The sequence below is a fragment of the Labrus bergylta genome, chromosome 17, assembly GCF_963930695.1.
Source record: "Labrus bergylta chromosome 17, fLabBer1.1, whole genome shotgun sequence".
Classification (NCBI taxonomy): Eukaryota; Metazoa; Chordata; class Actinopteri; order Labriformes; family Labridae; genus Labrus; species Labrus bergylta.
Window position 1 is genome coordinate 21,376,362 of NC_089211.1, and position 26,220 is coordinate 21,402,581.

At 39.9% G+C, this 26,220-nt stretch overlaps 1 protein-coding gene across 1 annotated transcript in view; it reads right to left on the reverse strand.

Annotated features, from left to right (window-relative positions):
• The window catches only part of brinp1 (bone morphogenetic protein/retinoic acid inducible neural-specific 1), a 133,745-nt gene that overhangs the window by 82,817 nt on the left and 24,708 nt on the right, over window positions 1-26,220 (reverse strand). The window contains exon 2 of the mRNA XM_020638408.3: window positions 17,368-17,635. Coding sequence (XP_020494064.1) covers window positions 17,368-17,585 — 218 coding nt within the window. The 5' untranslated portion in view covers window positions 17,586-17,635. The remainder of the gene's footprint in view (window positions 1-17,367; window positions 17,636-26,220) is intronic.

Genomic DNA, 26,220 nt, shown 5'->3' on the forward strand with positions numbered 1-26,220 from the left:
TCAGAGTGGTATACAATATGGGCCAAATAGGAGTGTGGGGTGGGGGGGGGGGGCAGGGAAATCATCTCCTCCATCATGATATCAGTTCACTTTGGCTATAATACTTTCCTATTAAAATTAATTAGCAAATGATCCAACTAATGGAGATTTTACATTAAGGCACCCTGAATTATTTACAAAAGACTATTAAACATGACATAGGCATCCCTGATTGAATCCTTGCCACGCAGTTCTTTATAGAACCCGGCTCAGTTGACTGATAGCGATGCACCGCGAGGGCCTTCGACAGAAAACGCTGGCAGGCAGCAAGGAATGGGGGAGACTTTGATCCAATAATGGTAATTCCCCCATGAATGACTTTGTGAAGCGATTCTGTCTTCCCACACAGTATTGACTTTTTCTCTTTCATTCTGTACATGTTGTTCCCACACAGAAGCAGAGCCGCATCATCTCGTCTACTTGGATACGATACATTTCTAGGGATGTAGGATAAATGTTATTACATTAAAGACCACCATTTGGCCCAGCAGGGTTTATGTACCATCCATATGCGTCACATTTCAGAGGCTGTCTCCCGCCTGGAACAGCTTGTCAAAGCAATCAACGAGGGGCTTCCATGATTTCTATCTCGAGTCGCTTTTACATTTGTCCATTTCATGACTAACCAGGTATGACTGAGGCCTTGAGGGCAAACAACTGGTGAATGAAAACCCAATTTAACTATTTATCCTGGCATACTCTTGATACTGCATAGAATATACTGCTTGAATGATTAACAAATAAAGTGGAAAGTAGTATTTGTAAGTATGGGCGACTGGGGGCAATTGTAACAGATTTTAACATAGTTTTGCAAAACTCACAGATCACTTGAAATACACTCATGAATATTTAATTAAAGAAACATATACATGTGTATTGATTCATAAGAATACTTTATTATTAACAAATAGGAAAATTACTTATATTTAATCTAATTAAAGAAGTCAGGGTGATACAACCAATAGTCTGGAGATAACATTGATTTTAGTTTAAATTCAAAGTCATCTAAATTATTGTAGACCCCAAATAAAAAAACCTCAACATAATTTTTTTGTTGAAAACGTATTCTGTGGTGAAGTGATACTGCTCGACTTTAGTAGACAGAGAGGAAGTCCAATACTGAGAATTGGTAGAGTATGTGTTATCACTCCGTGATGTTGGTCTACTTAAATATCTGCTTTATCTGCTGAGTGTTTTAATACGCAGATGACATAAATCTTAACATACGAAATATATAACAGCATGAACATAACACACTCTGCTACAGCTCTAGTAATATACTAGCTAAAGCTAATTAGCATGTGATAGCACATGAGGTAAATACACTTTTGTGTAAATTCAGAAAATATTTTGTTGGATTAAATTCATATTCTTTGCAGGTCTATCCTAGCCTGATTATCAAAGAAATGTGACGTTATTCATTCAGCCTGGCATTTTTAGTGTACATGTAGACAGGGGGAAAGGGAAATTATATGTTATTGTTGAATCTCAGATGTTGGCCATGACTCATATGCCTGGAGCTAGGCTAGCAGTTTCCAGTGCAGCATATGTTGTAGGTCACAGGGCACTGCTCAGCCAGGGGACTGTTCTGAGCCAATGTGGTCAAAAAGGAAGCAATACCATATATGTACAAACAAGAATCATGTCTGAAACAATGTGGCTTTCTGACAAATTGTTCCTTACAGGTTATAACTCTGATTTGAATTTGTTGAAACAACAGATGCAACACGGTACTCTAATGTTCTACAATGCATAACATACAGAGAGGATTAGCATCTTATTGTCCCTTGGGTTGCAGTATTAACAGTTACAGTATGCCGTAAGGGAAGGCCCCCATAATTGTAGTCCTAAAAACCCCTGCTCCTGTTTTTCCATGTTATAATGCAGCCGCCTGATGGAATGAAAAAAAGGACAAAATCCAGGCCTTTCATGGTAATAAGGAGGCAAAGCCCAGTAATAAATCAAACAGACAGAGATACAATTGAAATCCCGTAGAAAGCTCAACCACCAAATACCATTGAAAATATTAAAGAATGAATCTTAATCCCATGCCTCAGTGCCCGGTGAGGGAGGATGGATGTGATTGTGGTTGGCTTGGAACTGTTTGCTTGTCCTTGTTTTATTTATTCTCACTTCAATACTGGCCTGGGTGAGATTTCGGAAACACAGCAGAGTAAATAGTGCAAGAAATTGAAAGAGGCTATTTTGAAATTCTGTTAAAGTGCTGCTGCCGCTAAAAAAAAAAAGGAGAAACATTCAGCGGAGAGGCCATGTAAAAATATCCAAGTGACTGTTCCAAGCTAATGGGTTTAGATAAAATTAGATGCACGTTAACAGTAAATCGCCTCCTTACTCACTGTCAATGTTCTCACGTGTCTGTCAAATTAATGATGATACTGTATGGGCTGTCCAAGAGGGAGGGTTTTGAATTTTTTAAGTGACAACTGACACTCCAAAAGTGTCCTCATACGCACTTTTCTGGCAAACAATAAGGTCTTAAGATGAAATCTTCTATGACAGATAAGCTAAGTGACACCTTGTAGGTTATGCATCATTTCAAATACAAACTGTTTGATGGACTCTACTGTTTGATATTACATTGTAGCCAATTCTACCAGGATAGTAATTATTTTGTGTGGCACTATTGTATCACTAAGCCATGAAAGAACAAATGCTGATTGCAACAACATCTTTTCAAGTTGTGACATCATGCAACATGCCCCGATGCCTGCAGAGTCCATCTGTGTAAAATGGTGGCATCGGGCCGATAATGACCATTCTGTTGTCAGGGCCATCGGAAAGGGAAGGACGGATGGACAGAGAGACAGGAAGGAGAGAATCTGTTGTGTTGGAACAATTATGCCAGGGTCACTGTTTAAGAAGAAGCACGGCTTCTGTGCATGCTGCCACATTCTGATTTCATTTACTCTTGTTTCAAGTTCTAAACAGACGTTAAAGGTAGAGAGGAAGAAATACGGAATCCTTCCCAAGTTCAGACATGAGTCTATGAATGAAAAAGCAGATGCATGGAGTGCTGCATATGTGTTGAAACATGTCCAACTTTGAAGCTATTGAAGAGGTCTAAGACACTCAGAGGGGTATGCATAATAAGTACCTGCCCTGATCAGTGGCTGCACCGGTGAAGGCCAGTATGGCTGAAACATGCGGGCATGTTTTTAGGAATCTGTAGCCCTGTTGAATTAAAGGCTTTTTATGCATACTCCTCTTTTACCTCAGACCTCTTCAATTATTCTATGAATGCTTTTCTGTTCTTTTTACTGCCCTGTTATTTGTATGAAACTCTCCTGTGGGTCTTTTGGTTAGATTATCAGTATCTGTGATTTTGCTTCGGCAGAAAAATGGACTGACCCCCAAGCTAATTCATAAATAGGCTCAAGTGAGGGCATGGAGAAAATGAACAGCATGAAACCATAATGATACAGCTGATGCAATTAAGTTTGGTCAGCATTTACATAGCAAGAAATATCAAAGTTGCTTTTTATTAATTAGGCAAGAAGATTGTTTACAAGAATAATTTCTCACTTTTGTTTTTTTTCCAAGATTTATTTTGGGGCCTTTTGTGCCTTCATTGCAGAGATAGGACAGTGGATAGAGTCGGAAATCAGGGAGAGATAGAGTGGGGAATGTTATGCGGGAAAGGAGCCCCAGGTCGGATTCGAACCTGTGACGTCTGCCTAGAGGACCATAGCCTCCGTACATAGGGCGCACGCACCAACCACTACGCTACCAGCGCCCGATAATTCCTCAACTTTATCCTCAAAACTAATTACATTCATGTATTGAATGATTTGAAAAACCTCCAGACTTAAACGTAAGCATCTTAGCTTATAACCATTAATCGAAGCACATCACTAAAAGGGGGACACAATTGCCTAAATGGAATATGATTGCCGGCATAATGGCTTTGTTAGTGCACTCTGTAATTGTCATGAGGCAATGAAATGAAAATGGATCTAATCAAAAACAATCTCTTAATTCACTTTAATCTCAAGAATTTGATGGGACATGGGTGCCGGAAGCGAATGCACGGGTGAGCGGCACGAGCGTGTGTTTGGATCTAATTAACTGTGTAATGTGAGAAGTTGTGCTGATGAACTAGTCTGACTGTGTGGGCAAAAGGCATGCATGGAAATCATTAGGAGCCATCACAATAAAATAATAGGATAGGGGAAGACTGAGTTGCATTCAAGTGAAACTCTCACTATCTTCATTGCCTTTTCTTTTTTTTTTTTTTTTTTTTTTTTATCAGACGGACAAATATATGGCTGAGTGATCACCTTGAAAATATTGTTGTTTATATTACATCCACAAAAGCAAGGAGATTATTTCATCTTTCCCCGTACGGCTCCATCTCATGCGTTAAGTCTTCCTCTATACTGTTTTCTGTTTACAGCTGATAAAACACCTCATCACCTTCTGTGTCCTGTAATGAAATCCAGAACAAAGATCTCCTGGCGCACATATAACAAAAAAAAACAAAACCTACCAAGGTCAAGGCATCCACGCAGTAAAAAGAAACGACTGCTATTGTCTGTGTCCCAGATGCAGCTTATTGTAACCCATCCATTCGCTGCTGAACTCAATTTGCCCCACAATAACTGTCAGTCATACCGCAAATAAAACAGCATTATGTTGATGATTTTCTACGCACTGTGAATGATTATTGGTTTGCAGAGTGAAATAAAAACGTATTCTTTTAATCCCGGAATCTTTTTATCATTTTCCTACTGAAGAGAGAGCTTGTTTTCACTCACACACTTTACACTCATGAGATCAAATTTGACAGCAGAAGCCTTGTAATGTTTCCTGGCAGCCAGATGAATTGGCAAGAATTGGCTTCTCAGACTTGTCAAGGATTTCAGCAAGAAAAGTACGGAGGTAAAAAATACATTTTTTGAATAGTTTTCAGCACCTTGGACAGCGACAGCTCCCTCACAATAGGAAAATGTTGTATGCAAGTCAGATTCAAAAAAGATGTTAGTTAATAAATAAAAATAATTAAAAAAAAGATAAAAGTGTTATTTGGGTGGGGAGTGGAATTCTTTTTACAAGCATTGAAAAGCATAACTATGAAAAAAATGAATGCATGTCCAGTTTCTAAAATTGCTGTATGTCTAACCTTAGCCATCCAGAGCATAGCAATTTCATCGCAGCCAATGAGCAATTGTGTGCAACTTTTTTTTTTTTTTTTTTGTGATCACAATACAACTCAAGGAAAACTGATTTTGAAGTTCAAATTTGCTGAGGTAAAAAGAGAATGTTTTTGAATAGATTTCAGGACCTTGGACAGCGACGGCTCCCTTTGCAACCATTGTATGCAAGTTGTCAATTCTAAAAAGGAAAGAAAAATTAGGTTTCATTCAGGGGAGGGTTCTTTACAAGCTGTGTTGGAAAGCATCCCTCCTAAGAAAATGGATGCAAGATTCCTGTTTGAGAATTGTTGTATATCTAACATGAGACATTCAGAGCTCGTGTAGTGATTTCAGATATTTTTACCATTCTAACTAGGGCAAAAAATAAGTGGGGTACTTTTGTTCTATTTACCAGTGATCAAAATTAAATATAAACAAGCAGCAAAAAATGTGCTGATGTAAATAAAATAATATTTTGGAATATATTTCAGCACCTTGGACAGCGACAGCTTCCTTACAACGAGAAACCTTTGTATGCAAGTCAGATAAAGGCAAAGAGCAACGTTAAGTGCAATAAAGTTAGATTTTTTTTACAAGCTGTATTGAAAAGTATCCCTCATAAAAAAGGATTCAAGGTTCTCATCACACAATTGGGAATTGTGCACAACAGAAAGTCCTGAAGTAAAAAAAAAAAATATGTTTAGGAATGGATTTCAGCACCTTGGACAGCGACAGCTCCCTCAAGAAGAAACCTTTGGATGCAAGTCAGCGTAAAAAAAATATAAAAATGAGTTTAATTCAGAGCAGCTCTTTGGACAGCAGCAGCTCCCTAACAATAAGAAAGCAGTGTCTAAAGCATTTTTTAATGATTCTAACAGACATTCAGAGTAGTCACAGTGATTAAAAAAATTAATTGTCATCTAATTTAAGCCAAGAGGTGCAATTGTGTAGTAAACACTTAATAAAAAGAAGTATTTCTAGTGTACTTTTTGGCCTACAACAGATGATTTAGATCCTTAACTTGTCAGTATGTGTTCTGCAAATATTTAGTTATCTGAAGTCCTACTTTAGTGGAAAAATGTCAAACGTGTTAAAAATGGACACAAGCCTGAACATGTCAGTGGTAATCTATATTACTGCTGCTCCACTGCTTCAAGTCTGAAAATGAGAAACATGTCATTACTTGTTAAACCCACTTATCAGGCCTGTGCTGTGTGAGTCTCAAGAGTTTAGAACAACCAACCTGTAAATCAGGCTGCTTAAAGGGCCTTTCAGATAGAACACTGTGGCACTGTGCGCCGCTGTCAAGCCCATTCATTGTCTATGTGTTGCTCGTCGTGCTTGTGAAGCGGTCGCTGTGGAGCTGCAGCTCCTGGACGAGCCTACACGCCCTCAAGTCCTGTCGTACCCTGAGGATTTAAGGAGCACACACCCTCTACTTCTGAGCTTCTCACCTCCTCCTCCTCCTCCTCAGCAGTAAATAGATCAGGGCTTTCTACTGAATAGTGGACAGATAAAAAACATACTGTCCACCCAAAAAGTAGCTACTTCCCAGACTATTATTTGTTGCTTTTCGTTCCCCTTCTGCTTTGTGCGGCTCTATATACCAATAACTCTGTGCCTTTCTTTCTGAAAGACTCTATATGCACACACCACACTTTTTTCTAAGAATTGTTTCAACTTGGATCGATTTTAATTATCTATATTCTTCATAAAAAAACACAAAGCAATCAATTTGTTTTGAGCACATATGCAACTGCCCCTGTTAAACATGTGTGTTAAAAATGATAGATCCGTTGGGTTGGATTGACTGACCTTGACACATAAAACTGGCGTATAAAGATAGGCTATATTGATAGACTGACGTATTGGTCAAGGTCTCAACCTATAGAGCTGAAACTCATTGCATATTTATTATTTTGTGTTGCTTTAAGCTGGTGTGTTGCTGCATGAACTTGGATTATTTTAATTTGTTTTGCTGTTAAAATTGGTGAAAATCGTCAGCTGTGGATCAGTGGTAGAGTTGGTCGCCTCTCGACCAGAAGGTTGGGGGTTTGATCCCCAGCTCCTGGAGGCACATGTCGAAGTGTCACTGAACCCCTAGTTGCTCCCTTAGCTACACCAACAGCATTATGTGACTCTGTATGAACAGGATTAATTAATACTGATGGGTGCTTGACATAGAAGCCTTTGCCATCAGTGTCTGAATGTGTAGTGACATGTAGTGTAAAACCAGCTTTCAAGAGTCTAAAAAGCTAGAAAAGGTCAGTCCATTTACCATTTATACCATTTGCCATTCTGGAAACCATTTGTAGTTTTTGTTGTTTATGGAGAAATCTTCTATTCCCTCCATACTGAATTCTAATGTACTATAGAGGGTTTGAATAGCGGGAGGTTAGGCTTTGCTATTATTTAAAAAATCACACTTTTTTTTAAATCATTTTTATTACCTATTTCAAGCCACTTATCCAGGGGCTTTGAAAAAAAATGTACAAAGGCTAATTGATATTATTAAGAGTTTTTTTGCCTATATATATTCTGGAGCTATTATACTGCTGTTTCTAAGTTGTTCTCCCTTTAAAAGCCTCAAGTACTGAACACCCACACAGGTATTGTCAGTGTACCTGAACAAACCTTTTCCCTGGACTTTGAAGTGTTTGTACGTTTCATGCTTGACTGACATCCCCCCGACCCCGTGTGCTGACTGTGTTGTACCTTTTAGGAAAAACACAAGTAACAGCTTTGATTTTGTTTGAATATATGAGGTTTGGAGACCTTTAGTTTGTTTCACTGTTACCTGAAGGTCTTACAAAGTGGTTGACTAAAATTAAGCACCAAAGTGAAGTCAATCAAAGGTCAAAATTATCCATTAATTTCATGGCTAACAGTCTGCTGCCTAAAAGCATACATTTCTGTTTTAATTAATGCATTATGAGTCTGATTTATGTCCAATACAAGGACAGACTTTAGTTGAATATTTGGCAGCTTGATATATATTAGAGATGGCTTCTCCATCATCTCCTTCTCAGAGCTTCCTGTTCTGTGGTGGTGTTGTATTTCCAGTCTCGAGGGAGAGTGGCACAGGCGTCCCACGCGTTGAATTAGTCAGTACTTAACCCTGACAGTTTCTTCTAGCCTCCTGTTCCTCCTCTAATTACCATCTCTTCCTTGCCAGTAATTAAGTCGTCCCACAGCGGGGGCTTTTTACCAACAGGAAGAAAAAGCAAGTGGCATGGACTCCCTCCCAAGATCAGCCCATGATGATTCCCCTTCCCGAACTTAGACAGGCGAGAAATGCAGATCAACACCCAGTATCGGCACTGCTTCAGTGATTGTAATTGCAGTGTAGACCCTTGGATAACAACATGTTTTGTGTGTGACCATGTGTGTGAAAGACAAAGAGGTAGAGCTAAAACCAAAACCCACTGTTGGGTAGATTTGTTGCCCTGCAAAACGTCTACACAATTAGTAAAGTTTGAGTTGTTTTTGTTTTAATGTGTACAGTGTATCATGTCTGTGGTACTTTCTGTGCCTGACTTACATATCTAAAGTATGACAAATCTTTCCAAAAAGGAAAACAATTGGAGCACAATATGAGACAGGCTGGGCTGTTCTTTCGGCCTGCCTGACTGGCTAACGGGAAAGCTCAAATTCCAAGCTTTGGAAGTGGTTCCTGCTTCAGTCAGCAAATGGGGATTCACGTCCCATGCCAGAGAAAGAGACGACAGCCAACACCCTCTTTGGTGACAGAATGCTCATGAGTCATCTAAACTTAATGTTCATAATCACCTCATAAGATTATCATTTAGAAAATGCTTAAAATGGGAATATTTTAAGGAGAAGGTCTCTGCCAAAATTCACTTGTTTTTTTTTAGAGAAAGCAGGTTTGGTTTGGCTGGTTTTGTAAATATAAATGCTACATTTAAAATGTTAGAACTGGAAAACTCTAGACTCAAAGTTGAAGGCTAAAAAGTATTACAAATGTGACACACTCATGCATTCCAACTGAAAGAGCTCATCAGTGTTATTTGAATGAAAACAGGATTTAACCTTTTGGCCACCATTGTGCTCTTTCATTGTGTTGAACGACACCGAAGTCAATGACAAACAATAGAACTGAAGCCAAATAGATGTCAACCTCCCTCAGAGATTAATAAAGGATATCAAAAAAAAAAAGAAGACAAAAACAACATTTTGCTTGATTAAAACAAAAGGTGTTTTCAGACCAAATGATTCTCCAAATGCCTGTTAAAAAAGTCTTTCCATGCCACTGTTGCCAACTGCTTCACCATTGCCAGACCCAGATTGCCCATGGTGGTTCCAAACCTTTTGTTCTAATTAGGTGCCATGCAAGAAAATAAATTGATTGATTGATGTAGAGTATGTAATTGTCACTGATGTTCCTGCACTGTTAACATTCATGCCTCAATTGTTTTGTTCTACATTCATCCTGCTTACACTGCAACATTTGTCCTGGAGGGTCTTTCTCTGTCAACCTCCCGCAGAATTTTTTTAATAAATAAATGAAAGCAGTTTTGTGTCAGCCACTGACTATTGGAACAAGTACATAGAGGAATAAAAACAGTGAAATATGCAAATGTCCTGTGGTGCCCAGAATGCTTTCCAAAAGCACTGGATATTTGTAAAATCCCTCTGATGGATGATAAACATGTGGCTTCTGAGCACTGCTATGATGAGATGCAGAGCAGAGCAGACTTTAATAATAGATGGCCTTTGCTATTTTTTTTTTTTTTTTTGTTTTCCAGATAGAGCTGCACCTGAGTACATGATTTTCGTGAGTCATCCGAGCCACTCTGATTCCTCCATTAGGCAGCTCTTCCTAACCTTGACTCTGCCCTCAGTGTCAGCGTACCTGTCTGCTCCCCTTGTCCTTGTTTTGATGCTGAACTCATCGGACCCACTTCTCCGTCTCTAGAACTTATATACATTTCCTTTATTGCACTCTTTAAGCACCTTCCTGTGGCACCGCTTAATGGCATCTCAGACCCCTTGATGTCTCCGTCCTCTTTCTACAGTCTGTTTTATCCCTCCTGACTTCCTGCTCCCTTCACTTCCTTCGGCTACAAGCTGCTGAATTAAACATTGCTGCAGCCTCACGCCGCAAATCTGCCGACTACATCGAATTCCGCCTTCTCTCACTCTATCCAATTACAGATGGCTCATCCAAACTAATTCGGGACCTGAGTCGGACAAATGTTACACCTTGTTTCTGTTAAAAACAAATGGAGGCCTGATCAGCACTGACAGTCACATCCACACCGAACACATGAGGGAGCTCTGTGTGTTTATGCTGACGCTGGTTGTTCGTTAAAGAATTACATCAGAGAAGCAAACAATGTTACGCTCATCACAAATTAAAAGACCAATTTTGGATAAAAAATGCAAAAATAAAAGGTGAAATGAGTCCCGGGGTGCGGGCCTATCTGTTTGATGAACACTTTAAATTAGAGACTGAATAAAAGAAGTTGTTTGCAAATGCAAATGAGAGCAGCAGATTATGCATTCAAGGTTTAATGCTGATCGAGTGGTTGCCTGTGGACTGATTATAGTTAGGGAATAATTAACATCATGAAGGAAATGTTCTGTTAAAGAAATGCATAAAGAGCTTACATTAAGTTTACACTTGTTAAAGCCTTTTAGCAGTGTATTAAACTCTGCTTGGATCTAGGTCTTTTGTAAATAGATATTATGAATATATTATTAAGACTGAGATGTTAGTTTTGACAGAAATATGTTTTTTTTTGTGGTGTTAAAGCCAGGGTCAACCTCTGCTGCTGAAAAGTTAAGCCAATGCTGAAGTGCAAGCATCTGCAGTTCCTCGAGGGTCCACTTGAGGCAGGCTGCACAAGCAAAGGAAGATTAGGTGTCATATTGAAAGGCCTGTTTTTTTTCAGCAGAAAAAAATACGTTTACAGCAAGCTTCATTGAAAAAAAAAAAAAAAAGGGGGTGAGTAGACCAACAGATGGGTTGCGCTCCATGTACGGCAGCTACAGTCCTGTGGGCAGCCCAGGTTCGGTTCCAACCTGCGACTCCTTTCCAGCTCACAGTCCCTGCTAAATCCCAGATTTTCTGTTCTCTCTGTGTCCTATCTAAATAAAGGCAGTTTATTTCATAACCAGGTTAAAACTCCTCACTGGAGCTTTTTTTTGTGCCTTTATTTAGAGATAGGACAGTGGATAGAGTCAGAATTTGGGGAGAGAGAGAGTGCAGATTTACATGTGAAAAAGGAGCCACAGGTCGGATTCGAACCTGTACCGCCCGCATGGAGAACTACAGCCTCTGTACATTGGGCTTGAGCACTAACCACTTGGCTAACAGCACCTCCAACCAGACCATATATTATTCATCTATTTTTTTTAAATTAAAGCCTGAAATCAGGTCCGTTTTTAGTTATTCACTTGGAAAACATATTAATCTAAACTTCATTTCTAAGTATTCTCTTTTCCTCAGGCCATTTCAGGGTTTTGCTGCAAACATTGGATACATTTTGAGGTCTTGATGAGCTCCGGTCGAGCGACAAGAGTGCCTCTTCAAAGCCTATTCTATTCATTCATGTCAGCGTGGCTTTTCAAAGAGTGATCAATCAGAGCTATTCATTTGAGCTATTCATTTTCATAAATATTTTTTTTTTATTCTAAATAACAACCCACATCTCCCTGCTTTGATTACAGTGCAATGCTGATTTGAGGCCTTTAAAAATGCATTAATGGCTACCAGATTTGCATTTATATTGGTTATTTCACACGGGGACAGGAGAACCTGAGATAGAGCTCCGCGACGAAAAAAAAGACCAAAGGGAGAGAACACGCATCATCTGAAACACATTGGACCCCATAATAGAGTACAAGGAACCGAACGAGTGATGCTAGTGTGTGAGCAAAACAGGCCATTTGGCTTTCAGCACTGACTGAAGCGCACGGTTATATTCATTATTCAGCTGCCGGTCGGATACAAGAGCAGTGAAAGATCCTTCTTGTGTCTGATAAACACCTTATAGGAAATGGACACCTGCACATACAATTACAGGGGGGAGAATTTCAGTTTCGGAGATTGCAATCGGAGATGACACAGTAGAGACGAGTACTTCCACTAAACATATTCTAGTCATTTCCTTAAGAGACATACATCTGAAGGAAGGGGATAATTGCTTCCTCATGCTCTATCTTTCCCCTTCAAGCGATTGTGACCTGTTCAGAGCACTAGACAAGAGGCTGGCGCGCCCTGAAATCTGTGTTTATCCTTCAAATTAGGCGCAGAGCCCATGTTATTAAAGATGGGGCAGATTTGTTTGTTGCTGATCAGGTTGGCATTGTCCATGCAGCCTAATCTCTCTTGATAAGAGCACCCCGGAAAGGAATGGACGCTTTGTCTCGCTGCAAATCTGATTCAAACACTTTCCCCCTACTAAATCGCAGAGGCAGAGAAAGCCCCCGGGGAAATTTACAAAGCGATTCAGTTCTCATTGCTGGTTAGAGCTGAGCACGGCTGGGCAATCATGTGCCGAAGAGGACCGAGGGTATGTATGATTTCATTCCGAGCAAACACTACACCAGCTGATGTCACTGATTCCCTCCCCCGTCCCTGCTGGAGGATGTGCTAATCACTGGAATTAACTGGTGGTCCATGTTGGGATGAGTTCTTGGAAAACACTTGGGACCTCTCGGGGAACGTTTCATGCCCTTGCCTCAAATAATGTATGTGATTATTCACTAGATATAAAATGCACGTCCTAAGGATCGTTCATTTAGCCTGCTAATGCTGAAGGTTCGCACTCCCAGCTCGTCCAATAGAGGAGCAGGGTCAGTGGCCAAGTTTAAAAATGATGTTCTGGTCTCAGTTTGCTCGGTAGCGCATAAAAATTAAATGAGCATAATAAATAAGCAAAAACAGTTTGGTCCGTCTAAAAAAAACAAGTAAGAAATAATTAACATTTCATCACTTTTTGAAATGCAACAGAATTAACAGGAAGTTTACAAGAAACACAAGTGACGCCATAGCAGTCTGGTTCTATCTAGTTACCAAAACAAGACCATTCAGTGTCAGCAACAAAACTACTTGGTCAAGCTTGGGCAAATCTCAATAAACAGATACCTGGATATGTCCCATGAATGTTACTAACCATCTCTTTTCCTGTTAAGTAGTTGAGCTCCCTGGTGTCGTGGGTTTCTTTGGATTGTTTCTGCAGACGGCCTGCTGCTGTGGAGGACCTGACTAACTCCAACTGCCACAACCTTTCTTATCAGACTAATGTCTATTATCATTATTATTATTGTTCATGTTAATCTTAGAGTTGCTCGACTCCATGTACTAAAATTGATATTATTAGTCCTTCCCCGTTTTATTATCATCGTAATGGTAAATGCTAGAATCAGACCTGTTGACTTCAACTGTTCAAATATGATAACCAGTCTATTGTCATTACTTTGCCATTCATATTCATTGTGAACAAAATTGTACATTTTTTTGTAATTATTGGCACTGTAGACATACGTTTGTATCAGCTATTGATGTTTTTGTTGCTCATTTTTAAGAAATGTGTTGGTTGTATGCAGTGAGCTGCAGACTTACTGGCAGTCGTATTTTTTCATTGGTGACTGTAATGCCCGGCTCAGTAATTCAATAATTTCAGACGAACCATTATATGTGTTAGAATTAAGGATGCACTGATCTTGTATGATGTTGTCTGGTACTGACTCAAATAGCTAGATCAAGTATCAGTGACAATGGGCCATTCCAAAGGACCAATCCAGGAGGCCGATCTACTCACTTCAGGTCTATGCTATCCTTTGTTAGCGGCAAGCACATGATGTACAACATCCCTGTCATCAGTGCATTTGTAGGCTTTCGCATTTTGCGAGGTGGAGCCGAGCGACAAAACACTTTGAACCACCAGTGTGCCATCTCGTAAACAAATTTTTTCTGAGAGAGCTCTGCCTGGCCTCTAAAAGAACATTTTTTGCAACACTTAGCAGCAGGCAATGGGCTTTACCTGTGATACCTGGAGCTATGAAAAAGCAATGGACAACAAAGGAGTGCACAGCTTTGCCTGCACATACACTGCCGCTCAATGAGGGTTCACTGTGACAGCAGGGGGTGAGTGATGCCATTGAAAGTGGTACACACATTGTGGGGAAGATTGTGATAACTATTTAGTAAGTCCATATGTACTTATTTAAAACATTTTGTTTTACAAAGTTGCAAAAACGTGATGCTTCCTTACTCATAATTGATTTCCAGTCTCGTCTTCACATTTGGGAAGTACAGGTTATTAAATTAACACAGGTATCGGATTGGAACTCTGTATTGGCAGACACTCAAGGCCATCTAACAGATTGGTATCGGAACTCAAAAAGTTGGATCAGTGCAGCTTTAGTGTGATGAATTTTGTCAAACAAGCAAATATTTGTTGGATTTTGGTCTAACCTTTTAATCAACATCTTCAGCTTGGCAAAATAAATGTGACTTTTGACTCATGTCTTTTCAACGGTGGCCATATATGTTTTTGAAGGTCTTGTTAACAGGAAAATGGGCTCTTGGTAGTTAGGATGAACAGGATAGTACATGTGACATTATGTGATTTCATCAAAATCTTTCAAAAATCACTTCAAACATAGGAACAAAAGTAAATGGAATCTGTTAAATCCTCCTCAGTCTGCAGAAATCTGTAAAATGTGGACGCTCATCAATAAAAAATTTAACCCAAAAAGGTCAAACTCTGAATACAAGACTTAATTTCCCTGTTGTGAGGAAAGGGATATCTAGCACTGCTGGCAGAATTTGATGCCACTAATGGTTTGTTAAGAGGGAGAAACAACAAAAGCCACCTGGGCCCGCCATCGTTCTCAGCAGCATCCTGACATGCAAACACACACACTCTGTTTTAATAAATCACTGTGGCATCACAGACAGCGCCACACGGCTGTACATTGTGTGTGTGTGTGTAAAAGTGGCTTCAGAAGTTCTGCCTCTGAGATTCATGTCTCTGTGCAACATCCCGCTCTGTCAAGTTACACATTATGCAAATACATTGTTTACTGTTCATGTGACAATATCAAGGCACGAAAGAAGCCAGTGGGGACCATGGGGGCTGTGGCAAGGTACCAAGAGAGACGGAGGAAAGGGAGGAAGAACAAACTCTGTGAAATAACTGCCAAAGGAACGTGCCAAATGACTCTCCAACACAGTCGCTCTGTGTCTCTGAGTTAGAAGACTGCAGGGGGATGCGAAGAAATCAAAGCACTTCATTGTGAGAAAGAGGCTTTCTGGAAATCAAATTTCTCTACCCATCTACCAAAGTTACATATGTGTTACACACAGCTGCAAAGCAAGGATAGAGTAATAAATATTACCAGGTTGAGTTTATTTAATGTCAAACTGTATTACTTGTGTGTGCAAGTACAGAGGGAAGGTGACAAGTGACTGAAACGTGTGACTAAGTGTTGAAAGACAAAAGTATTTATAACTACCCTAATGCAAATACAGGCTTTGGTCGCATAAAACAGTAAAATCTCAAAGTATATGATGTTGATTTTACGTCTATTTATATGAATAGAATTGAAAGCCAGGTTTACAAATTAAACAAATCACCTCTTGAATATAATATCTTGAAGTGTGAGAAGCTAAAGCACTTTATGGCTCCTTAAACCTTCTCATCTCAGTAGTTATTGAAATGATTTAATGCCTAAAAATTCACAAGATACTTGGTTCATTAATAGACCGTTAAAGTTGTCAGGGGATTATATTTTGGCCTTGAGAATATTGTTGTTTGACCTAAAAGCACCAATTAAAATGGGCTTTATATAACTGCTGGATGAAGTGTTCTCTCAACTGTCTTAAAGGGTTAACCACCAGTAGCTCCACCGTTTTTCTATCTCTTCAGAACTGTGTTTCTCCAAAGGCAGAATGACAAACCCTGGTGATGTCATGAGGGTTTCTTTGCTTAGGCTTGGAGGCTTACAGTCTGTGTAACACACTTTAGTGCATAGTTTGAACGACATGGAATCCAGGCACAAACTCTCACAGCATTATGGGAAGTGTAGAATCCTTCATTTTGGGCTTTAAATCAAGCAGTAACCGTACTGTAAGAAAAATGAAGCCAAAGCAAATGTGCAAAAATACTGTAGTTCCTTGGGTGTCCACTTGAGGCTGGCTGTAAAAGTCATGGAATCCCAGCTAGGTCCCAAATTAAAATGCCCATTTTAACAGGAGAAATAAACATGGTTACAGCATGGTACAAAAATTACTTTAGTCTCAATGGCAATTATTAGGGGACACAAATGTACAGTATAGCTCATCCATTTTGATTTTATAAAAGATCAGAGTTATGCAGAAATATAGATGAATATCGGTAGTGTCTGAGTTAACTGACAGGTGGATGCGTTGTAGCTGTTCACCAGCAGGTTTAAGGCCGGCATCAGTTCAAGCTCTCTGCCTGTTTCTAGATTAATCGTGTCCACATTTCCATCATGGCGACCGCCATCATTCGGCTTCAGAAACCAATGGGTGATGTCACTGAGAGAACGTCCATGTTTTATATCCTCTATAGTTTACATCCACAACTAAAAATAAGGATTTCTCTGTCCCTGTCACTAAAAAACTTTCACCTGCAAGTCTTAAGATCAAATGCAAACCTAAAGGTTCAATGGTGGAGCTCACTTTTAATTGTTCTATTTTCATTTGTAACCATAAAGGAGTGATTTTCATTAAAAGACCCTGCACCTGATAGTATATGTAATTAAAAGCCTATAAAGGCAATCATAGCACCTTACAGCATTCTGCAAATGTGAAGGCTTCTATCCCATGATAAGACCATACGGCAATTAGCTTGTTGTTGACTTTTTTTAAAGATACAAATATGTATGAATGGGTTGATCCATTGTTTTATCCCACTGCATGCTGTCTGCTTTGTGGGAAATAAGTTAGTCCCTGACAGACTTGGAACTTGAGAGAAGAGAAAAAGTCCTTGAAAAGTAGAAAGTTCACAGAGCCGAGAGCAGCTGCAAGTGAATATAAAAAATACACTCTTAGTAGGTTAAAAATGTATAGAGTGCAGCTTTTTGCAAGCAAAAAACTCAAAATAGAAAAAGCATTAAAACAGAAAGGACTCTTAAAAAGCTTGCGTGGCATCAGTACACAGGCGGAAAGTGAACTCACCTATAAATTTTATATCTGGTCGTAAATCCTTGGCGGAATCTTTCCACAAAGGACAGATAACTCCGAGAGTGGTGGAAAGGTCCTCGGTCAGAGATGAGCCAGTCATATTGCTTGGTGACATGTTGCTCAGTGGCCAACGGGTCCTGGCGGGAAGACTGAACTGTTATATGGTCCCATATAAACAGGAAGCAGATGACCTCAATAAACCTCCAGTTCATGCTTTTTCTTAAGCCGCTCTCTGTTCATTCTCGCTCCATTATGTGGAGACCTGATGGGAGAGAGAAGAGGAAGAAGAGGGAGAGGGAGGGAGGGAGGGGGACACAAGAAGAAAAGAGCTGTTACATGACAAAGTCTATTTTAACTGTACAAGAAGATGTCATACAGTTAGGTTAATTGTGTTGTACCGCACAAATAAGATAGTGCCCTTGTCATTGTCGCTTTACTGTGACATGATGTGTATTTATTCCCTGCTCTTGCTCAGATCGTTCACCCTTCATGCCTCCCTGGAGTTTTTTTTTTTTTTAAAGCCACACAGACCGGGCCTCTCCGCACAAGGACTGATACCCTTTTTGCAGATGAGCATGAAGAACACTTAGAGCTGCGTGACTGTCTCTCTCCTTTCTTTCTTCTTTTTTTTTTTTTTTAAAGCTAATTGGTGTCATGATAAATTCTGACAAGGTTAGAGGACTGGTTTTATGATATGTTATGACACCCAGCCGCTAATGTGGAGGAACACCATCTCCCTTTACACAGCGGTGTCAATTATCGCTGAAGGAAACTTTCAACTATTGACTCTGGCCTTCATGAATTGTTAAAAATAATGTGGTACAAAATGTTACCTCTTTCATCAAATACTAAATGAAAACCTAATATGAGCTGCTTGAGGTGGTTATTACAATTATACCCTTGCCCTTAGATTTCTACAGTGGCACTTTAATCGTAAATCAGAGCTGGAATTCAATAAATAATTTGGCGACAGTGCTTTTAAATAAGACTGGAAACACAGATCAGCAAGGATTATGTTGTACTTCTGATGTTCCTGTATATTAACACTGTAACTCATTTATTTCCAGTTGCAATAATCTTCAAGAAAAAAAAAGCTGCATTAGAGTGCACTAAAAGCACGTTTAACATCTTTACATACAGCTTAATGAAAAAATGTTTCAAAGAAAGTATCGGAAACATTTAACCATTCTGGTCGACCTTTAATATGACACATATCCTCACTGTGCATTGACTGTGAACATTATTATCCACTTGGCAGTGGAATTATGTCTCCTAGTTACTGATAAGAAAACGATTTCCATCAGTAATTGCAGTAAAGAACTTTGGCCCCTGGCCGTGGAGCACCCAACAGTGTGCTATCATCTGCTACTGTATGCAAAAATTCTTCCCCTCTTTCATGGTTTATTAGACAATAAAACATCATAAAGAGCAGGGGAAATTTAATGGCTCTAATCTCTTGGTGTTTAATAGATGATGAACTGCTTGATTGCAGACATTAAAGATATCAGAGTGGGTTACTTACAGGATTTTTTTTGTCACATTAGGTTCAAATAAGTGATGTCTTCTTATGGTTTTTCCTTTATTTTGTTATTTAAACACAGCTTGAACTACTTGCCCAAGGTATAGGAACAGTCTGAGATAATGTGAATAATTGCAGCCTGCTTGTGCAACTAGTTTAATTATCTTGCTATATTTGGAGCAAAACCAGCCCTATACTTTATGGTAATGAAATTTCAACAATTGTCAGAGGATTCTGCATTTCATTTTAAAGGTCACATATAAACTACAAAATACACTTTACCATGGTCTTCCGATACTAATATGTGTCCCTATAGTTTGTCTACAAATGCCCCGATGATGAGAAAAGTCCTCTTTCGCCTACTCAGCTTTTCAGAAAATGTGTACTCAAACGGGCTGTTTGGAGACTTTCCCTTTGTGACATCACAGAGGGCAGTATCCCCTCCCCAATATTGGTGGCACTCCCACAGCTAGGTGTTTGTTCTGCCCTCTAAGTCTGCCTTCTCACCGTAAACAGTTGGGCATGGAGCGAGAGAGAGCATTGCGAAATATATAAGATAAGGAAAGCAGAAAACTGGATGCTGAATCCTAAAGCCCAATTCACACATACTCTGTGCGCGCCGCGGTCCATCAGCGCTGCGCACTACGTTGTACTTAGCCTTCACTCTAGTCAATCATTGTGTTCACACAGGGTGCGCTGCGGTCCGTCTCCGGCGCGTGCCACCGACGGCACTGCGCTCTGCTTCGTTTCAAATACGCAGCGAGTCTATTTTCTCCGGAGTACGATGCAGGTTCGCGTCAAGCTGGGCAGAATATGACTGCCCGGACAGGAAGTCAGACAAGGAAACGCACAGAGCATCCGGTCAATTTCAAAATAAAACACCAAATACGGACTCGCCATCGTATTTTTCATCACTTTATCAACATTACTTCAAAACAGGAACCGAATTAACAACAATGCATCCTCAGAAAGACAAAGCAACATGTTGTTTGCATGTTTTTCTCTTTATTCCCGCGGGATCTTGTAGTTCTCCTGTGATGTGTCATGAGTGCGCTCCGCTGCGCTGACGTCCCAGAAACGGATCCAGTGTGAATGGGCACGAGCCGTCCAACGGAGCAAAACCGTGGCGCTGACGGACCGCGGAGTATGTGTGAATTGCGGGGAACAAGAATCCACATTCTACTTACTGGCATAATTTGTACTTTCCCCAAAAACAAATGTATCACAAATACACAGGTTACCTTTACATGCTCTTGACATGCTTGTCTCACTTTATAAACCCATTACTAAATGCCAGAGCCTTCACTTTTACAATTTAAAAATGAACATAAACCCTGAAGTTAGTTCCTGTCTGCTCTTCATGAAAACCACTTTTGCAGTTGACCCAGAGGCTGATTCATTTCCACCTCCTGGGGAGTTGAGGCATTCTGAATCCCGGACACCCCCTGCAGTGAGCACATTTACATTCATACGGCCACATGATGAGAGTAAATTCACAGCACTTCCCGTTAAAAACCGAGTTTCTATTCAAGATTAAAATGTGTCTATCTGTAACTGCTGTGGCATTATACTCATCTCATGGTGGATTTTCTGCTCGTTTTGCAACTGAACATTGTCTCACCTTAAACAAAAAGTACTGCTGGATTAAAAGGGACTCTGAGCCAATAAACAGCACCTGGTGATACAGAGGATTACTGAAAAGGAATGACTCATCGAGGCCACTAAGCCTTTATGATGCTATGAATGATGTCATCCTTTTCATTATTCCATTACTTTCTCAATAATTAAAAGTCCTGTTTTCTTGAAGATGAAAAGAGGTCTATCATTGACATTATATCTGCTAAGGACAAAATATTGACGCGAGAAAAGGATTATTGGCTAGAAAACCTGTGCTGTTATACACCATAGACAATGAAGAAGTGCCTAAAATTGCATTATTTCCAATGGCCAGCAGGGGGAGACTCCACTGGTTTCAAAAATAATTTATTTATGTACTGTATAGTGACTTATTCATGGTGACATCACCCGCTGGTTTTCGACATGACACTTTGAAGCCTATCAATGGAGACGGCCATATTGGAAATACTATCTCCACCGTACTTTTGATCAATAAGTAACAGGCGAAAGGGGGGTTAACTAACCAGTGGGTGAAGCCATGTTGGTACACAAGTACACTTCTTATTTACTGATCTTTGTTGCAAAGGCTAATAGACTGATCAAAACATAGTGCAAGGCCTTATCACAATCCTGTGATAACAACTGCAGAATTGCAACAACAAAAAACAGCATTTTTTTTACTTGAGGCTGGCTGCATAATCCAAGGATTCCCAATAAGGTCCCACTTTTTGCAACAACCATTTTAACAAGAGAAATCCACATGGTTACAACCTGGTCCAGAAACAAATGTGTTATCATAACTAAATTCTTCATTGCAATTCATTTTGATTCTATTATTATTATATTACTGAGATAATCATACATTTGTGGGCACTTTGAAGCTGTTTTGCCAGGAGGCCTAAAAAGTTCCACCTCTTTGCATGTTGCCAAATTAATCAAAAGTTAGGTTGAGAAAGTATTTTCAATTTGGTGGCGACCACCATTCGGCTTAAAAAACCAATGGATGACTTCACTGAGACTATCGATTGAAAATTCAACCATTTTTTCATACAGGCTATGATCAATGAACATAGAGATAAAACATTGTCCACATGGGTGGAGATAATAGACTTTTGGTATTTTTTTTTAGGTTGGAGCCATGTGGTGCAGTGCAGCAGTTGCACAGCTGGAAATGAGTTGAGATTAAGAATCAGATACACTTTTATTCTTCCCTCTAATGGATGCAGACTAGACTTCATGCTGCTCTTTCAGTATAAATATGGAAACTACAGAGAACAGGCTGGAGCATTAACCACACAGAAAAGTTTCCCTCAAGAATTAAATTCGACGTGCTAGAAGTGCTGACTCATCAGGAGCAAGTATGCAGCTCTGTAAATAAGCTACTGAGGCCGGGTGTTGTGGAATTAGCATGGGAGGAGATAGCACATGTGGTTAATAATTGTTGCTCTGGTCCCGTGAGGGCTGTTGTCCGAGGTAGGAAACAGTTCAATGCCATCACAAGGACACCCAAATTATTTGGCTTAGAACCTCAGGGACAGTTTAAAAACTGGATGGGTGCCATCCAATAAAGACAAGTCCTCACTTGTGCTGAGGGTGTGACTGTGTCTGCAAAGCAAGCCCAACGTGTTAAAGGGTAAATGGGTTGGCATTTAAAAAACACTGATGGCTCCGACAAATCTCTAATCAGCCTTGATGTTGATATTTTGAGGAATTCCAGTGGCCTAAGGGCGACTAATTTGTCTCTTCTTTTTCTTGTCAAAATCTGCACACATGTTAAAGTGACAGTCGATACGGGATTTTGATGGTACAACCTTGTTGTATTGAGCCTGGAAAATGCATATTCAACACAAAATTTTGCAATCTGTTAATATTGTAAGCTGTTTTTAAAGTAAACAGAAAAACAGATTTTTTTTTGTGGGACTGTTAAAAAGAAGATGATAAAGAACTCTATTGTTTTCATGTTTTGTTCACAATACGCCCATTTTCTTTCCAACAGAAGAAGAACTGTAGTAGGTGGTGTTAACACCTACATCAAGGTCAGAGTGGGTTGGAGAGAGAGAAGAGCAGTGCAGCGTTATAAAAATGAAGGCGCCCTGCTCCTCCCTGATCCCAATTGAAGTGGCTGTAATGTACTCAAAGAGTAAATGGCTTTCTTGAGAGGGAGGGCTCTAAGTCCAATGAAATTAAATTGCATTATTGTCTCCGCTACAGAGAACATATGTGCTTCTGTAAAATCACTTGTCCTTTGGTTTATCTAAGAGAAAAAATCAAAGGCAAAATGAGAGACTCATAATTTGAATGTTTTTATGTTTCGGCATCCTCTAGTTTTGCATCAATTCAAAGAAATGGTAAGGTATCATCTGCATAGATGGAGACTTTATTTGGAAAAAGGGGTCAAATCTTAAAGCAACAACTTCAGCCTTTGATAATAGACAGTCTGTTACTCCATACAAGGGCCACAGACATTAAATAGAAGTCACAATCAGGGCTTTCCACAAGAGCCAACTAGTCACTTAATTACAGCTCGCTATATTGTTTTTTTTTTTACCGTTGACTCGAGTAAGATAGTTTTGACTAACAAGTTACAACTCTCTATGCCCGTACAAGCCCTTTGCTTTGCTATAATCATTACAATCATAAGAATGAAGCTGAATGATTCGTCTGTGTCAACCCCGCCGCTCAGTGTCTGATCAACACTAAAAGCTTAATTTAGGTGTTAAAGCAGTAAAAATAATAAACATCTCATTCGTTTTTATGGTTAAAACAACTCAGTTTGTTTTTAATCAGTGAAGTGAGCTTCATAATTGAAGTAGCATGTTTTTGTTAATATTAATAAATCATGTTATGTTTTCCTCTTACATAATTTAATTTAAATTTCAAATTGTTGCATAGATATTCACCAGAATGCATGAAATTAATTGATGGATGCTCACTGATCCTTAAAGAAAGAATGTGCAAGTATCCAGTAGGATATGTCATTCTTCCTTTCTCTAGTCCTTGACTAAAACAGCTTTATACACAAGGCCGTCTCGCCCATGTAAACATGATGTACACACAGCTCTGACAACAATACAGCTGGCGGGACTCACACTTCTCACTCATTGCAGACAGTCATGACTCAGAGAGACATTAACAAAGGATATAGTTGATTTCAGCTGTATTTATGTGTAAAATGCTGCACATTCTCCCATGAACTGATCTGAACCCTGTACTGTTGTGAACTCTTGTTCAGTTCAAACTCACAAAATTATTTGTCATTATAAATATTGGTGTATATGACAGAATAGTGTCTCAAACATTTGCCAAAAGCTACTAAATTTGGTCTTTTACAGACACATTTTTTTTACCATGGGAAGCTTGCCCCCAGAGTCTTTAGCTGTCTACTTTTTCCTATTGGCTGCTTACTCTATATGTCTGTGGAAAGGCTTGCACATAAGCTACAGCCTCCCTCTTATCTAACTTCCAAATGCAATGCTAATGGCAGTTCGCAGGCAAGACAGCTAATTAGCTGCTCAGCTGCAGCACATCAAACAGCATGGAAACGTACCTGAGAATGTTCGGTCGGGTTAGATGCTGGTGTGGTCCTTTATAATCACTAGCACTTACAACATACTTCCTGTCAATGACATGTCTGCTGAAGGGTGGCTTTGTTTGTTTCACTTTGTCTCAGGTGGACCACAGCCAAGGGCTAATGTCTCCTTTTGAAGAGAATATTATATCCTCTGTACATTATAACCTTTTGACTAAAAGGGATATATTAGCATGATATCAGTTGGACTTTAAGGCCATCCTTACTTTGGTGTTACCATAGTGCCCAGTGTCTTGTGAGAAAAGGCTTGAAAATAGAGGCTACATGCTAAACCGTAAGCATCTCCATGGGGATCTATACCACCATCTCCTGCCAAGTAAATTTAATATAGCTTAATGTTATAAAAACTGCACAATTCATCATAAAACCCTATCAACCTTTCAGAAAGAATATGCACTAATTAAAATGTATCGATCAACGCTATTCTGATATGAAGGGCCTCCATGTGCAAGGCTGAACCAATCAATCCCTTAGTAGTTCAATAGTGCTAACGAACAAAAAAAGTGCAAATTTCAGGTGTACTGTTTGATTATGTTACTTGTTATGTTAAAACTATCAGTAAACATTATGGACCCCAATAGACCCTGTCAACCCTCAAAGACACATTAATTAATTTCCAGACTCTTATTCCATCCTGTGGTAGTTGCATCCAGCTATACAACGTGGTGTTATGACAGAAAGAGATGCCTTATCTTTCACAGATTTCGTTGGCGGTACGTCAAAAACATCCTTTATCTTCTGATATTTGCAGATTATGGATATTTGCGGAGTGGATTAGTGAAACTGAGGAAGGAATAGACAGAGTGGATCATGCTACCCTTGAATAAGCAGGGTGGAGGAAAAAAGGGATGGGGGGGGAGGATGTCTGCTTCAGGAAATCACAAGGAAGGACAAGGGAGGCTTGTTTTCTCCATCCTCCTTTTAAACAGCCTTATTCATAGAGCGACTCCCCCCCCCTTCCATTCTGGTTCATTCAAGGGGATTCAATCTCCATTCTGGTCCCGTCGCTGGCTTTCGCCAATCAATTTCTCCTCCTCCCCCTCTCTCTCCCCTGTGTGGAGCCCTAAGTGTCCCTCTTTATTCTATAAAGTTCATAAGAATGGGGAGGCTTGTTCTCCCTATTTGGATTCTAAATCCAGAGGAAGAGAGAGATGAGGGTGGAATGAAGGCTTCTGCAGGAGGTGGGGCGGGGGACAGGTAGACTCAGGGGAATAAGAGCAGATATTCTGCACTACGAATGACACCTGGTCACTGATATGCAATATTTATTTTCTGCATAATTTGTCGCTGGGAACAGATGGATTCTTCTGCAAAGTGTTATCAGCAAAAAGCCTCAGAATGATTCATTTCCCAGATATGGGTAAAATGCACAAACAGAAGCAAAAACCTTCAACTAAAACTAATGGATGTCTGACTTTTTATACTCCTCTGGGTTATTTTAAGTCGACATTTCGTATTAATATGACCTCAATGGGACTAAAGGGCTATGTGACGCGAGGGAGTGACAGAATGAGGAGACAGAGAGCACAGTTCTGCTTCTAAATATGCCAAACCAGTGTCATGTGCAGTCGGGGAATCATTATTGCACAGCTCACAGCCATGTCTGGAGAGGCGTGGTAATGGTCTGCCACTTGCAATTGCTGGGAAGTGACAGAGGAATGGGAAAGCCGTCCGCGGATAACTTTGTTTGTACTGGATTCTTCTTTTTTTCCACCCCCTTTTACTCCGAAGCTATCGCCTCCTTGCTCCTGTCGTGTTGTTAAAAAAAGAAAAAAGAAAAGAAAGGGCCGCAGTGGCACCATGACCTTCAGAGAAAAAACATGGCTGAGCAAGCAAACACTCTGTTTGATAATTAAATTCTCTGGTTGGTCAGCAACCAATCAGCTCTGGGCTCAGAGATCAATGGCTGATTTTAAAGAGCAAACTAATTCACTAATGGACGGAGTTATTCCAATTTACCTGGCCGCTGAATTATTGTGTCCAAATCTATTCGGATGGGGGGGGATCAATGCGAGCCGGAGAAGGGGAGCCGGCGGCATCTGTCATGTGAAGCGGTGCGAGGAAGAGGAGTAGTGTGCAGCGAGGTTTTATTTGATAGCTGCCCAGTTGAACAGCGGGCAAT